This window comes from Rosa chinensis, chromosome 1 (assembly GCF_002994745.2).
Source record: "Rosa chinensis cultivar Old Blush chromosome 1, RchiOBHm-V2, whole genome shotgun sequence".
NCBI lineage: Eukaryota > Viridiplantae > Streptophyta > Magnoliopsida > Rosales > Rosaceae > Rosa > Rosa chinensis.
In genome coordinates this window covers 51,442,942-51,457,910 of record NC_037088.1, presented here as the reverse complement: position 1 = coordinate 51,457,910, position 14,969 = coordinate 51,442,942, and the positions used below count along the sequence as shown (strand labels likewise).

The 14,969-nt window shown below is 37.7% G+C and overlaps 2 protein-coding genes across 2 annotated transcripts; both read left to right on the top strand.

The window, feature by feature from the left end:
* The first annotated feature begins 368 nt into the window (after window positions 1–368).
* Window positions 369–6,591, top strand: LOC112177181 (dynamin-related protein 5A). Its single transcript, XM_024315418.2, has 16 exons — window positions 369–599; window positions 690–753; window positions 846–950; window positions 1,057–1,158; window positions 1,542–1,592; window positions 1,697–1,758; window positions 2,084–2,174; window positions 2,851–2,915; window positions 3,539–3,733; window positions 3,945–4,064; window positions 4,212–4,282; window positions 4,392–4,617; window positions 4,952–5,002; window positions 5,121–5,349; window positions 5,627–5,766; window positions 5,856–6,591. Exons 1-16 carry the CDS (start codon window positions 471–473, stop codon window positions 5,982–5,984), a joined length of 1,830 nt encoding a protein of 609 aa, XP_024171186.1. The 5' UTR covers window positions 369–470; the 3' UTR covers window positions 5,985–6,591.
* Window positions 6,592–12,821: 6,230 nt separating this feature from the next.
* On the top strand, window positions 12,822–14,903 carry LOC112169244. Its single transcript, XM_024306255.2, has 2 exons — window positions 12,822–13,091; window positions 13,615–14,903. Exons 1-2 carry the CDS (start codon window positions 13,017–13,019, stop codon window positions 14,275–14,277), a joined length of 738 nt encoding a protein of 245 aa, XP_024162023.2. The 5' UTR covers window positions 12,822–13,016; the 3' UTR covers window positions 14,278–14,903.
* Window positions 14,904–14,969: the final 66 nt, after the last annotated feature.

Here is a 14,969-nt window from a genome sequence, read left to right as displayed (position 1 = left end):
TCAAGATGTTTTGATCAAAGTTGATATAAGTCAAGTCTCTACATCTGTTTTGGTATGTTTAACGGTGCCATAACTCGACTTAACATAACGGGATATTCTTAATATGAAATTTTGGTGTGTTTTGATAGGACAGGCGTGCCATAACGGTACCTAGGAATTTCTCGTTACTTACTAAAATCACTCCCTAGCTGCCCCAAATCAAAACACTAAACCCGGGTTAACCCGACCCGAAGAATTGAGCGCCAACATTGGGCCGGGGTCAATTATCCACAGAGCTTACGAAGTTTTCAAAAGTTTTCGTACCAAACTGAAACTCGCTTCCTTCGCCAACCTCCCGCAAATTTCTGTTATCTCCCTCTCTCTCTCTCTCTCTCTCTCTCTCTCTCTCTCTCTCTCTTTCTTTCTCTCTCTATCTCACCTCTGAACGATTCCAAACCGACTCAACTCAACTCGCCGATCCGACTCGTCAGATGGAGAATCTGATCTCGCTCGTGAACAAAATACAGAGAGCATGCACAGCCCTCGGCGATCACGGCGAAGAGAGCGCAATGCCGACTCTCTGGGACTCCCTCCCCGCCATCGCCGTCGTCGGCGGCCAGGTATTCGATCTCCGATCCTCCACCGCCGTCTCAATCTCACATTTTCCTCGTTCAATTATAATCGTCGAGTTTTTCTTTTGCTTTCCTTAGAGCTCCGGTAAGTCGTCGGTGCTGGAGAGCATTGTCGGCAAAGACTTCCTACCTCGCGGCTCCGGTAATCATTTCACGCTCTCATAAAAAACGACGTCGGTTTCCGTTTTCGTTTTCGTTTCTAGCTCGGATTCCAATCGAACAAATTGCGTGCAGGAATTGTGACTCGGCGTCCGCTTGTGTTGCAGCTGCATAAGATCGACGAGGGAAGAGAATACGCCGAGTTTATGCACCTCCCGAGGAAGAGGTTCACTGATTTTGGTACATTTCTCTATCTTCTTCTTTTTTTTTTCTTGCTATTGCAAATTGTTTCAGACTTGCAGTTTGCGTTTTACTTGTAGATGTTGATATTGTTTTCAATGTATAGCTGCTGTTAGACAGGAGATATCTGATGAGACTGATAGAGAGACCGGCCGGACCAAGGCGATTTCGAGTGTGCCTATCCATCTTAGCATCTACTCCCCTAATGGTGAGACAGAATTGTTGCTCATATTGTGCAACTTTTCCTAGGATTGTGCTGACTTGAATAACTTAATAAATCAGGCATATAGGATCACATGTTTATGTAATTGGATGAATAGGACTTTCAATACTAAAAATTTAGATTCGAGATTTGTAAATTATGGACATTGCTATTTGGATGAATAGTACTTTTAGTAGATCTAAAATTTTAGATCATGAGCTATTTTAGACCACAACATTGGAGATGACTGTTTACATTATATGGTAATTGCACAATTTTTTTGTGGTTGTTGCTTGTGCCTAGAGTTCATTATTTCAAGTACTTTCACAATGCTATAATTTTATCTATTTTTTTTTTTTTCGTTTTTATGATTTGCTTGCACTTGGCAGTTGTGAACTTGACACTAATAGATCTTCCTGGACTCACAAAGGTAGCTGTAGGTGAGTTACATTCCTTAAGACCTCTGCAAACGCTATCATTGTCAAGCTATATGGGCACCTTACAAGAATTAAACTGACGTTGTGTTAATTTGGTGGTTTTGTAGAGGGTCAGGCAGAGAGCATAGTGCAGGACATTGAGAACATGGTTAGGGGCTTCATTGAGAAGGTAATTTAAGCAAACGGTTGAGAATATCTACAAGAAACTAGGTTATGGGATTTCATAATAATGAATGATGTTGATTAGATGCCTATGTGATTTTGTGCGAGTTTGGTGTTTCATATGTATGATAAACATGCTAATGGGAAAGATGGAGATAAAAATAATTTAGACCAAAAGCTAAAATGAACAGTAGAGAAATTCTACGTGTTAAGGCAACTAACAGGTGATAGATTTTTACAGTAAAAATGTACAATGTAATATAAGCAGCTGCCTGGCTTGTCACTTATCTTCAAGTGATCGTTTGTCCCTTACTATATGGCTTCTCTTGCAGCCCAACTGTATCATTCTGGCTATTTCCCCTGCCAATCAAGATCTTGCTACGTCTGATGCAATTAAGATCTCTCGTGAAGTAGATCCCAAAGGTAAGATTATGAACAATGTTCTTATAGACAATATGCTAGATTTTCAGATATGTGGTAGCTAAAAGAATATGGTGGGTGGAGTAATATACCTCCTCAGATTAACAGATTGCAAAAACAAGATAATAGGGAGCAGTTAAGGAATCTGAAAAGTTGTAAATTGGAAGGTAAAAACTATCGAGGAAGTAAAAGGTTATCTTCAGCGGTGAGGTGAAAGCAAGCTGAATACTACAGAGTTGGAGAATGTTGTAGCCGTTTCTAATGGTTAAATTAAATTGCTAATGCTGGGGATAATTTCTAAAACAGTTATTTGCATAAAGAAGTATTACGTGAAACGGTGAAAGGTGATTACTACTGTAATCTTAGTTCTGGTGATTCTCATTTTTATTGGTTTTATACATATTTCCCACTACATCACATTTGTCCTGGACCTTGGTAAAAAGAAAAGTTAGAGTGAGTTCTAATCTTATAACTTATGCACATAACGAGAATTTGGGCAGCAAAGCAGGGCATTGCACAGGATATGGTTTCATTTTATGTCACAAAAATAGAAGGACATTACACGCTTTTTTTCAAATAATAGTGTGTATGTTATTTGAGAGTCGCAAACTGCTCTTATTAGGACAAGTCTTCCATTTGTGCACATTGACTTTAAGTTGTTTGTATACCAAATGATCAGGTGAGAGGACATTTGGAGTTCTCACAAAGATTGATCTTATGGACCAGGGTACAAATGCAGTCGATGTAAGTTAGCTTTGGTGATTTTCTTTTAGCTTAATTTTCTCTTCCAGAAAGAATTGCGATTTTGAATGCAATTTCATAGCCATAAGGGGAGGGGGGAAGAGAAATACTGGTTGCTTTTAAAGGATGTGGAATTAATTAATTTAATGACTTGGGTGGCACTTTTTTGTTTCATTTTGAGAGTGTTGTACAGGTATTCTGTTATGAGTCAATTATATTATAGGTATTATTGGATTATGAATGATGCTTGTTTTTTCCTCTCTTTTTGAAGTTTTCAATTCTCGGTTTGATTTCACTGTTGCTTGACTTGTTAGATAGATCAAAGTTGTTGGTAGCTTTACACCCTTCACCCTTGTTATTAGCTTAATTATTGAATTCAATGGATCTTAGGTCTTGTGATGTGCATTGCTTGCAAATGAAACAGTTTAGTTCCTTTGGATGACATGAAATCTAAGTAAATTTTTATTGTCAACTGCGAGCTGCCTTTGGGATGACATTGCAGTTAAACACTGAATCTCTTTTGGCTATCATCATCTGTTATACTCAATATTCTCCTTACAGTATCATTTTGGCTGCCATCTTTGGAGTTTCTCATTTTTAATCAATCTCTTTACTTTACTTTCTAGATTTTGGAAGGAAGATCATATAGACTTCAGTTCCCGTGGATTGGTGTTGTGAATCGCTCCCAAGCTGATATAAACAAGAGTGTTGATATGATTGCTGCTAGGCGCAGGGAGCGTGAATATTTTGCTAATAGCCCCGAGTACAAGCATCTTGCGAGCAAGATGGGATCTGAGCATTTAGGAAGGGTGCTGTCTAAGGTATGTAGGTTTGTTCTCCTTAGTGTATTACTTCTTTTCTACTAGCTGTAGAAGTTTCATGCACAACTACTCTTTAAGATTATGCTTTCAGTGAAGAAACTGAAAGATATGATGTGCTTTCTTTCAATATAAGGTTGGCAATGGTGCTGACTTTTTTTTTTTGCTTCACCAAAAGATTCTTACATGGCACCAAATATGATCAAATTTTCAGCATTTGGAAGTTGTCATCAAGTCCCGAATTCCAGGCCTTCAGTCTCTTATCAGCAAAACTATTGGTGAGCTAGAGGCAGAACTAAGCCGACTTGGGAAGCCCATTGCTTCTGATACTGGTGTAAGTTAAACAGGCACATAGCACCTTTTAACTCATGGATCCTTTTCCTTTTTCCATGCCAATTGATGTATCCAAAAAACACTCAGAGAATTGTTGCTGTTTGATGTTTTCATTGTATTGTCAATTTGATCATTCTTTCACATGCAGGGAAAGTTGTATGTAATAATGGAAATCTCTCGTACTTTCGATCAGATATTTAAAGAACATCTTGATGGCGTGTATGTATTCTTCTGTAGTTGCCTCATGTGAAATTGTGAAATTTTGTTTTCACCGCATGTTGATTTCAATATTTAACCTTGGGTTTAAGATAACATTCTATGTCTCCAGGCGCTCTGGTGGTGATAAAGTTTATGGTGTGTTTGACAATCAATTTCCAGCTGCTTTGAAGAGATTGCAATTTGACAAGTATCTTTCAATGGAAAACATTCGAAAGCTAATTACTGAGGCAGATGGATATCAACCTCATTTAATTGCTCCTGAACAAGGATACCGTCGCCTCATTGAATCTTCATTAGTATGCATCAAAGGTCCTGCAGAGGCGGCTGTTGATGCTGTATGCCTCATAGATTCACCTGTTATCTGCCTAGGCATTTCAACCAGGGGAATGATTTTCCCATAATTATAAAGATTTCAAAGCTGTGAAGTAACTTTTTTTATGTGCCGAATTAGTTTTAACCTGAGGCAATAGTGCAGCATGTGATGTCCACTTCTTGAATTGTTTTTCTAAAAAGGATAAGAATATTGACCATTGTATTTTTATTCTGCATAAACCTTTTTTTTCTTAGAGCTTCCACTGTTGTTACTGCTGCTGCTGGAATAACGTCATAAAATGCACTCTGTGTCTGCTTCAAATCATTTTGCCTGATATTCTTTCCTCGTGATTTCAGGTTCATGCCATATTGAAGGAGCTGGCTCAGAAGTCTATCAATGCAACCTCAGTATGTTCCTGAATATACTGAATTTATCTAAGAGGATAGCTATTAGTTATTCATTATATCCTAAATTTGTTTAATCTAGCTCTTATTTTTAATGGGATGTTTTTTCTGTGGTGTGTAGGAATTAAAGCAGTATCCCACTTTAAGAGTGGAAGTTGGGAATGCAGCATTTGAATCGCTGGATAGGATGAAAGAAGAGAGCAAGAAAGCAACCATGCAGCTAGTTGACATGGAGTGTGGTTACCTCACTGTTGAATTTTTCCGCAAGCTTCCTCAGGATATTGAAAAGGGGGGAAATCCAACACACTCACTTTTCGACAGATATAACGATTCCTACCTCCGGCGGGTTGGTAAGTAGCTATAACTTGAAGTATATGTTAAACCACCTCAATCATCTCCTTAATCTCATCAATTTAACAACCCCTTTATACTTGATTTAAATTCTACTGATATTAGAACCTCCACTTAAAGAGATACAATTTCAAAATGAAATATACTAGTTGCTGCCTCAATCTAGTTCACTTCACAGATAATTTGAGTACAAATGATATGTGTAACAGTATTGTTAAGGAGTTTATGTCAGCGGCTTCATTCACTTTCTCTGTCTTTATCTCTTGAAACAAACAGGAAGCAATGTGTTAAACTATGTGAACATGGTGTGCTCAAGTTTAAGGATTGCTATTCCAAAGTCTATTGTCTACTGTCAAGTACGAGAAGCCAAACGCAGCTTACTCGATCATTTTTTTGCTGAGCTGGGTTCAAAAGAGGTGAGTTGAATACACAGAGAGATGAAAAAGAACGTAACTGCTGAGTTGATCAATGCTAACTGACATGTACTTTCATAACTATTTTGCAGACAAGACAGTTGTCTAAGATGTTGGATGAGGATCCAGCAGTCATGCAGCGTCGTACCAGCCTTGCAAAGAGGCTAGAGCTGTACAGAAGTGCTCAGGCAGAGATTGATGCAGTTGCTTGGTCCAAGTAGTAAGTTGGGGCAATCAAGTGATTTCTCAATTCCTTAGGATGATGGGAGATAGAATTTAGTAATAGAGTAGCAGTGACACTCTTTTGATTCATGATTACCAATTCTTCCTGCATTACCATTATGAAAGAGTGAGGTTAGTGGGTTAGCTTTTTTGTCAAGGCATCGTGAGCAAGCAAACTTCTGTGTCATCGTTAAAGAAAATCAGCTCGATCTGTTTGGATGTCCACTACTTCGTTTTGTTCCCATTTCCACAATCTTCTTTAGAACGCCCCATTTTGTTTGGTGGTCTAGTCTAGTTGTGGGGTGGAATCCAATCAAGTCTTAGTCTTTTGATTTTGAAATGAATATAAAGTTACGTAAACATTTGAAATAAATACAGAACTTCATTTGATGCAACTAGCCAAGAGTCTTTAATGGAATGGAATTACCGAGTTCGTTCTTCATTTCGTTTCGTTATCAGAATGCAAGATTGGCAGACTTGTTAGTTGAAGTTGCATCTGATTGGAGTATAGAGGTAAGCAATTTGGATGTGCTGTCAGTTCAAAGCAAAAGGAGCAATACTATGAACTCTCCTATTACAATATCATAGAAAATGATGCAGCTCCTTGCAGTTTTGACAAGTCCGGCAGTCCAGGAAGCAATTGGGAAATCCATTCCTATATATGCAATTTAATATCTAGTTCCTTTCATATAGGCATGGTCGGGCTGTATGCAAGAAGTACCTATAACTAGCTATATATATATATATATATATATATATATATATATATATATATATATATATCAATTGTCACCTCAACCATTGGAGATGCTCTAAAGGCACGTTTACTTACTTGAAATTGGAGAGAATGATTACGGAGTAAAAAATTTGTTTACTAACACAAAATAATCGGAATGATTCCGGGTAAAAGTATTCTTGTCTTTACTAACACATGAAGGAATCAAAATGAGTGTAGATCCCACCTCTTTATAAGGAATCGATTCCTGAATACTCAGGAATTTGATTACAAAGGTGAGAGAGATGGGTTTAGGAATCAACTCCTTTGGAATCAATACTGATTCCTTTCTTCTCCCATTTCAGCTGTCTCCGATTCATGATTATTTTCAGTTCCAAGTAAGTAAACGTGCAATAAATTTTCTCGGGTTTTAACTTTTAAGCCCCCCCCCCCCCGAGACTGAGAGAGAACTCAGAGTCTGAGAGAGAGAGAGAGAGAGTGTGTGAGTGTGTCCGAATGGCTTCGAGAAGGATATGTTTTTCTGATCTGAGCAGCAAGAAGCTCAAGGTACTGCTTCTCACCTCGATTTCTGTTGATTTTGACCTAGGTCTTCTGTAATCGATTCCCGGATTACATTGATACGATGGAGTTGCAGTGCGCAACATGCCGTATCAACTTCTTGATATGGCTAAAATAACCTCACAATTTAACCCTACAAAATGTAGTTGTCAGTATAGGATAAGCAGGAATCGTTCAGTCCGGGGATTGTAGGGTACACCTACACAAAAAGGTCAATTAACAAATAAAAGAATAAAATGGGGGTTTTGAAAGTTGGTTCCTAATCTACTTAAAATAAAACCAAAACAAATAAAACTATCTACAATGATCGACTTCCCTAACCTAGACCAATACCACTCGGAAATTACTAAGTGTAAAAACAGAAAATCCATTTCAACATGCTACAAAAATGTGCCCATCTTACACATAAATGCTAGATAAGAGACCAAATGAAAAGCCTCTGCGGATCAATCCATTTATCTAATTCGTTCTAATGTAGGCTTGGATCAGAAAAGTCCTTACCAAGCTTAATACTACTAATTTTCAAAAACACTTAGCGTAATTCTCTTAACTAGTAGTATTATCTAACCCTCGAATCAACTCACACATGCAAATTAACCATTACACATAGAATTTAACAAGTAATTTCCAAAATCGTTTAACCATTAAAGCATGCATGATTTTTACCACTCGTTAGAACTAATTACTACTTGTTTAACTCAGAGTCTTAACAAATAACAATTACTCTTGGCAAATTAAGCAAACACACAAGAACTCTCACCATTATTCTAGCATGCAAACTTATGAACCTAACTCTGAAAATTACCTAAACATGTAAAAGGGCACAAGATTGTAACATGCATTATAAAAGAATTCTCGAAATTAACTCAATAATAAACTGAAAATCTCAAAAATATTAATAAAAATATTCTGAAAATTTCATGTTTCCAATTACACAACTCGCAAATCCAAACACACAAAACTGAAACAAAAATTGTAAATAGAGTCATAGTTACACTTTGAAACTTTCCTCAGCGGCTTGGCAACAAGGTGATGAACTCGTCTCTACTATAGTGGTGGAGCGTCTTAGACTCAACGCTTAAGAACTTCGTAGATTGATGGATGGATGGTGGTCACGGTCTTGTAGGTGTTGGAGGTTTGAGGAGTGAATTGGGCAAAGTCTTGGAATAGTTTTTGGCCAGGAAGTGATAGGCAAGGAAGTGATCGGCCAGGAAGCGATCCAAATTCTGTTTTGGACGTTGCCTATTTATAAGGGAGCATTGGTTGGCTTTTGTCGATCGTACCCTTCATCATTGGATGGATGGGATTGCATCATAATTTCTTTAATTTTCCAACTGAAACGTCTCCCTTATGGCCTTAATTCCTCTCATAATGGAGTCTTTTAACAAGCCGAAACGTCTTTCTCTTATTTATTTTCCAATTGAAACATCTTTCTCCTTTATTTCCCTTTTTCATTACTTGGTCAAACGTCTTAAATGCTTTATTTTCTGATTCCATCATTGTTGTTTCCAAGGGTTCCACAAGGCAAGGTTTCCTATAACAAGCAGGAGAATATCATATTTTTTTTAGAGAAAATAAAAAGGAATTAAAATGTAAAGACCGCAAAAACGACAACGGTGAGGAATCCTGATCCAACTAGGATTTTTCATGAATTTTGCATTTTCCGCTTATTTTACGCCAAACACTCAACAAGACTCTAAAAACGACTTAATGACTCAAAACACGAAACTAAGGGAGAAACAAGGCTAAAATGGGGCATATACTCATTAATATCGTCGCACTTTTTGCTCCTATCACTTCTCCTCTAATCATCTTTTCAAGGCACATCTGAACGACCGCCATTTCCACCAGCCTGGTTTCGATGATGGCAAGCTTGAGAAGCACTTGAAGGTGTTTGTTTACATGTACAACATTTGTAATCCAAGCTCCGAATTCTCATCCACAACTGCACACAACAAGCACAAGGATGCAAAGCATTTGAACCTGCTGAAGCAGATGTATGTGACTTGTGAGAGGTTAGTTGCTATCCTATTTCCCTACCATTGTTGTTTTAAGTGATTGCATACACTAGTACATATAACAGTTTTTATGATGTTTGAAAAACGTCATGAAATCTCTATTCTCTCCACTGCCCTAACCTTCTCTTTCTTCTCCTCTTTACTCAAGATCATTAGTTGCAAATGTCACCGGCATGGCGCCTTGCAATGTTATTGGCATGGGGCCTGTTCAACAAGATGTGTAGGGAGAATGAGGCTGGTTTTAACATGGTTAGATCCTTTGTCTTTGGAATCTACACGGTCGTGAAGCTGACGACGAGTCTGGAGGACATGGAAAGGGTCGTTTCAGAGTTGGAGAAGCTTGCCGCACAGCCACCCTCCACAGTGCCACCTGTGAAGCCTTGAATGATGTTGGAACAAGAAATCGAGAAGTCCCGTGTAGAGATGATTAGTTGGCATGTCTCTGTTTATATTTATTATGATTGTCTAAGTCAAAAATATGAGGCTTGATTCTCGATTATGACATTGTTATATTAATGATAATTAGTTAATATGATTAAAAAAAAGAGTCATGAAATAGATTCAATGACCTTTTTCAACGCCATAATGGACGTCATCTCTACTGGTGCCATCTTTTTCTAATCTTTACAATGACATTACAAAAACATCATGAAAAATCTTTTAAAGTTGTTTGTAAAATGTCATCAAAAGGGATTTCAATGATGTAACATACACTTAAAAGATAATCAGAGATGGAGGTGTTGTTCTACAATACCTCTTGATGGAAGTTTTGTTGTACACCTACCAACTCAATCTTGATTACTAGTGCTAACATCCTTCATATCAAAAGTGATGGAGAATGGTTTGTGGCTGCATGAGGTATCCAATAGTTAACTATCAGACAAATAATCAAATGAACTTAAGAATATCGGATGAACTTAAGAATATCAGACAAATAATCATGCTTCTATGCTTTTCAAAACCAGCCAAAAACAGAAGGCCATAAGAGACGGCACGCGCCGCCATTGCAACCATAATTCAAGTGGGGCCGATATCTATATCAAAATCTTTACAACAACAAGCACATCAATATCTTAAACTGTTTTGATGAATTAATTTTTTGAGTATCACCTACATCTCACCATAATTATGTGGCAGTTATGGCAAAACATATGATATAATTCTCAATTATGTTAGGCTTTGTGCTATATCAACTGTTATATAAGGTGGGATGCATGTAATATCCAAAAAAGTTGTTCATCTAGGATTACTCATTTTTCTAAGGCATAATGGCCAAAATAATCAGTCTAGATATATATATGATTTATGTTTAAGGACTGTGCCAGAATAGTGTTGCAACAATTGGCTACTGAGGTAAACAACAATTTAACTTTGGTTTATCATCTAAGACAAAGAAGGCAGTTTCGACATGGTTAAGACTATCATATTAACAAACTCATCTCATAGACTCATACTATCAGCTAATTGTAGATCCCTCTTAATCCAGTCCACTGCTATATCCCATTCTCCCCCATTGTGCATCCCTGAAAACAGAACACAAGGAACTATGTAAAATTTGCAATGACTAAATGTATAGAAGTAAAGGTTTTGCTGAAAAAGAAAAAGAAAAAGAAAAAGAAAAAGCACTAAAACACAGGAATGTCAGCCAAAATATAGAAGAAACGACACACTTAAAAATCCTAAGTTAACTGCATGTGAGAATATAAATGTGATGTAGAACGAGAATTGGCCTGATTTAGCCAGAAAACTAGAAAAATAAAGAAGCGGCGTGGAATCAAGAAAAGTGATTGGAAAATAGGTAATTCATGCATAATAAGGTTACTAGCCGCTGCAATATCCACGAAAATTTGGTTTTGGACTTTTCAGGTTTCTCGTGCGAAAAGTCAGGTCTTATTCACAATTAAGATTTGATCAACTTTTGGCCAGAATGTTCGTTTGAGACACATGATACCTTTCCGGAATGGGAATGACGAGATCTTCAAGACTCACTTTAGTAAGCCCTATCGGATTTTAGGCCAAAATATGTCGTTTTAATTATCCGATTCGGGATTTAATATTTTTAGGCTAGTTTTACATTTGTTTTTGAATTCTTTTATTTTAGGTTTTTAATTTCCTTTTAAATTTGGATTGTTTAGGATTTCTTGTTAGATTATGATTTTAGGTCTTGGATGCCTATATAAGCACCATCGATCATATTTTGTATTAGGATCAGTTTTATAATATCAAATTTAATAAAATGAGAGATTTTTCTCAAATTCTCTAGTGGACTCTAGATTTATCTTTTTAGGATTTATTGCTTGTAAACTCAGGTTACTTCCGATTGCGTCAAAATGCAAGATGGACTAAGCAGGCATACAAATTAAATGGCATATCTACAACTCTGGTGAGAAGATGAATATATAAATATCACATGCAATTCATGTAAATAGGTTGTGGCAAATGATACTTTTGCCTATGCTGCTTACATTTACTGTGCAAGTAGCTAACTATGTTGCTTACATAGCCAAGTGCACACATAATGGAAATAGCACAATCAGTTGGGTCAATGCACTAAGCCTCTTAACTTGAGAACAGGCTCTGCTCGATCACATCTTCTTGGTCTTTCAATAGTGGTCGAAAATCCTTTCTTGTTTGTTGGTTCACCTTACACTTAAGCTCTGATACATGCATACTCTATTTTTACAAAAGGTCATTACCTTCGCTTCACAGCACAGGACATATAACCTTCTGTCACTATTTCTACACCAAAAGTTATTAGTCTAATGGCAACCCTAGTTAACTAAGTTGCCACATGCTTTGATGCTTTGACGTGCCTTGGCGCCTCTGTGGCAATCAAGCACAAAGGTTTTAAATAAGAGTTGGAGATGAATCCTAGCTATCTGCATTTCATAAGAGTTGGATAGATTAGAAAGATAAAGAGGAAAAAAATTGTGGCGTCTGGTGGTGGAGGCAATACGGATCATTAGGGCATTGAGGAGGAAAACTCGATAATTGTTTAATTTGGGTTAGGATTAGACTAGAATTTATGTAGAAACGCTACAATTACAACTGAAAGGGCTTGGCTATTATTTATAGCCGTGTTACGAAATTTGAGTTGAATGAAGTTACTGTTGAGTTGAGTAAATCCCCCACTAAATTGGATCCCATATCCTGCATAGACTTGTGGCTGTGCATATATAAGTTCCAGGGGAGTGAGCACCGTTCTGGGATATGGGTTGCCTATAGCATGGTCGGTCCTAACTCCTAACGAGTAAACCGATGGTACAAACGTCTAGAGGTGAGCTATAACAACTTAAAGAAACTTCAATGGGTGAGTTTAACTACGGTTGCGGTCAAACAAAAAATGAGTTTGACCGAGGTTTTAAACAGTAAGTTTCCCTTTTTTGGGGAAAATTATCTGAGTTAGTTATATAACACGGTTTCATCAGCGCGTTATTGATGAACTCCAATCATACAGAACGGTGCTCACTCCTTATTTGGTTACCGAAAAAAGTCAAGGCAAGAAATAAGGAGAGAACTATATATATCTATCGATCCCAGTCGAGCACTAACAATAAACCAGGACTATACTTCATTGTTCTTATTCTAGCTTGTCCTAAACCCAAGAACAATCAAAAGTTCTAATTCCCTGCCCTAGATTGCTTGCACCCCAAGTTTCGTTTGCGTCTTCGATCATTAGTGGCAGGTTTTTGGAATTTGGCACAGTTTGTATTCATATTATGGTCATGGGGGCTATGAGGATGGAATGGTCTGCAGCATCTGCAACAAAAGCTTACTTTGACACCATCAAACTGGTACATTTTCATTCCCTCTTTCGTCTTTGTGTCGTGTTTCGTCAATATAATATGTTAGAATGTAACGCATGAATTTTCTTTTATTTGGGATCAGATGGTTAAGATGGGGGTGCCTAATTGTCGTAGCCAGGCATGAGCGGGCACCCATCTCGCATAATGTGGTTATTAATTGACCACTCATCATATCTTGTTTCTGACTGAAGGATCATAACACATGATTGATTTAAGTGGTCATTTGGGTTAGTTATGTTCTAAAATAGGTGCATAGAATTGTATGACAAAACAACACCCTTTGCATGAATTTCTTAGAATGACTTTTTTTTTTTTTTTTGACATGTTATATTGCCAGAACATCCTGATCATACTTAGGAGTAAAACTGAATAATCGTCCGAATTTGACGATCTAACAACATATCATGCTAAAAGTAGGACGAGAAAATTTTCATGCGTTCGAAGTCTCATGAACCATATTAATTATAAAATTATTGATCACATTTCCAACTCCAATTTCATTTATCTTCAGTGCAATGATCGCAGAAGACAATGCGACTCAGTGAAGTTAACACAAGAGCCAGGGAGCAATGAATTCGTGTCAGCCTTGGCAGCAGGCATGAAAGCCAAGCTCATAGTGGAGGTGACATCAAGTGCTTCCCCATCAACAATTGCCTTGGCAGCTGCTGCAAAACACACCGGAGGCAAATTGGTTTGCATCCTTCCGGAGCCAGATCTAGCTGAATCGAAGAAAGTTATCAAAGACTCAGGCCTAAAAGACTTGGTAGAATTCAAGACAGGTGACCCTTTTGAGCTATTGACGAATTACGAGAACATTGATTTCTCTCTGGTTGATTGCAAGAATGATGAGTACACAGGGTTGCTGAAGTTGCTGGATGTTAATCCGAGAAAATCAGTGGTTGTGGCTACTAACTTGGTTGGGGAAAGAAAAGGATTCGAAGGACATGTGAAGGGAGTGAAGGAGGAGAGGGTTGTCGTGAGGTCTATGAAGCATCCCATTGGAAAAGGTATGGAGGTCACCATGATCGGAAAGGAAGATTGGGGCGGTGGAAGAGTTTCGAATGAAGCAGAAAAAAGAGGTGGTTTCAAGAAGAGGAATGGTAATAAGAGCAAATGGCTTGTCAAGGTTGATGAGAAGAGTGGTGAGGAACATATCTTTAGGATTCGTGGCTAAATCACTTCCATGCTTTGTTTTGGTGTCAATGTTGCATTTAAAGTTTGTTCACTTCCCATTGTTCTGAAAAAGATAGGCGGGTAGGATAATGGAGGCAATGACAAGGATTTGAAATTGGTATTTCTTTCTCTGACACCATGATAAAGTTTATTGATTGGTTTACCACTGATCCCCAAAACATAAGCTGTTAGAATGTGGAAATTCTAGCAGCAGCCGAGCTAGCAAGGAGGAGAAATGATTAGTAATGTTTGCAACTGATCACTCTAATCTGCACACATGCATGTTGTGAGAGGAAGGTCACATTTGATGGTCACGAGAATAACTTTTTTTATCAAGCAGAATGGGGTGAATCAGGAAGCCGGCCTAATAAATTGAACGCTGAATCTTGAGCCCGCAACACAGCCTTCATGTTCGTTGCTTCAATCTGTTGATTCTTTGAAACCGAACTTTGCTTGAATTTCAGCTGGCCCTGCCTGGCTTGGAAACATGCCGATCAACTATTATTGCCATCATTTTTACTACATGACGTGTATCAAGTCCCTAACTCTATGTATTGCTTAGAAACTCATCAATAATCATTGTGTGAAGTGTGATAAATGTTTAATAGGACTAATTTTTTTTAATGGGACTAATTAATCTGGCTGCTACACTTCAATTACCTTTCATTCTCCATAAGAGAGTCTGTTGTACTC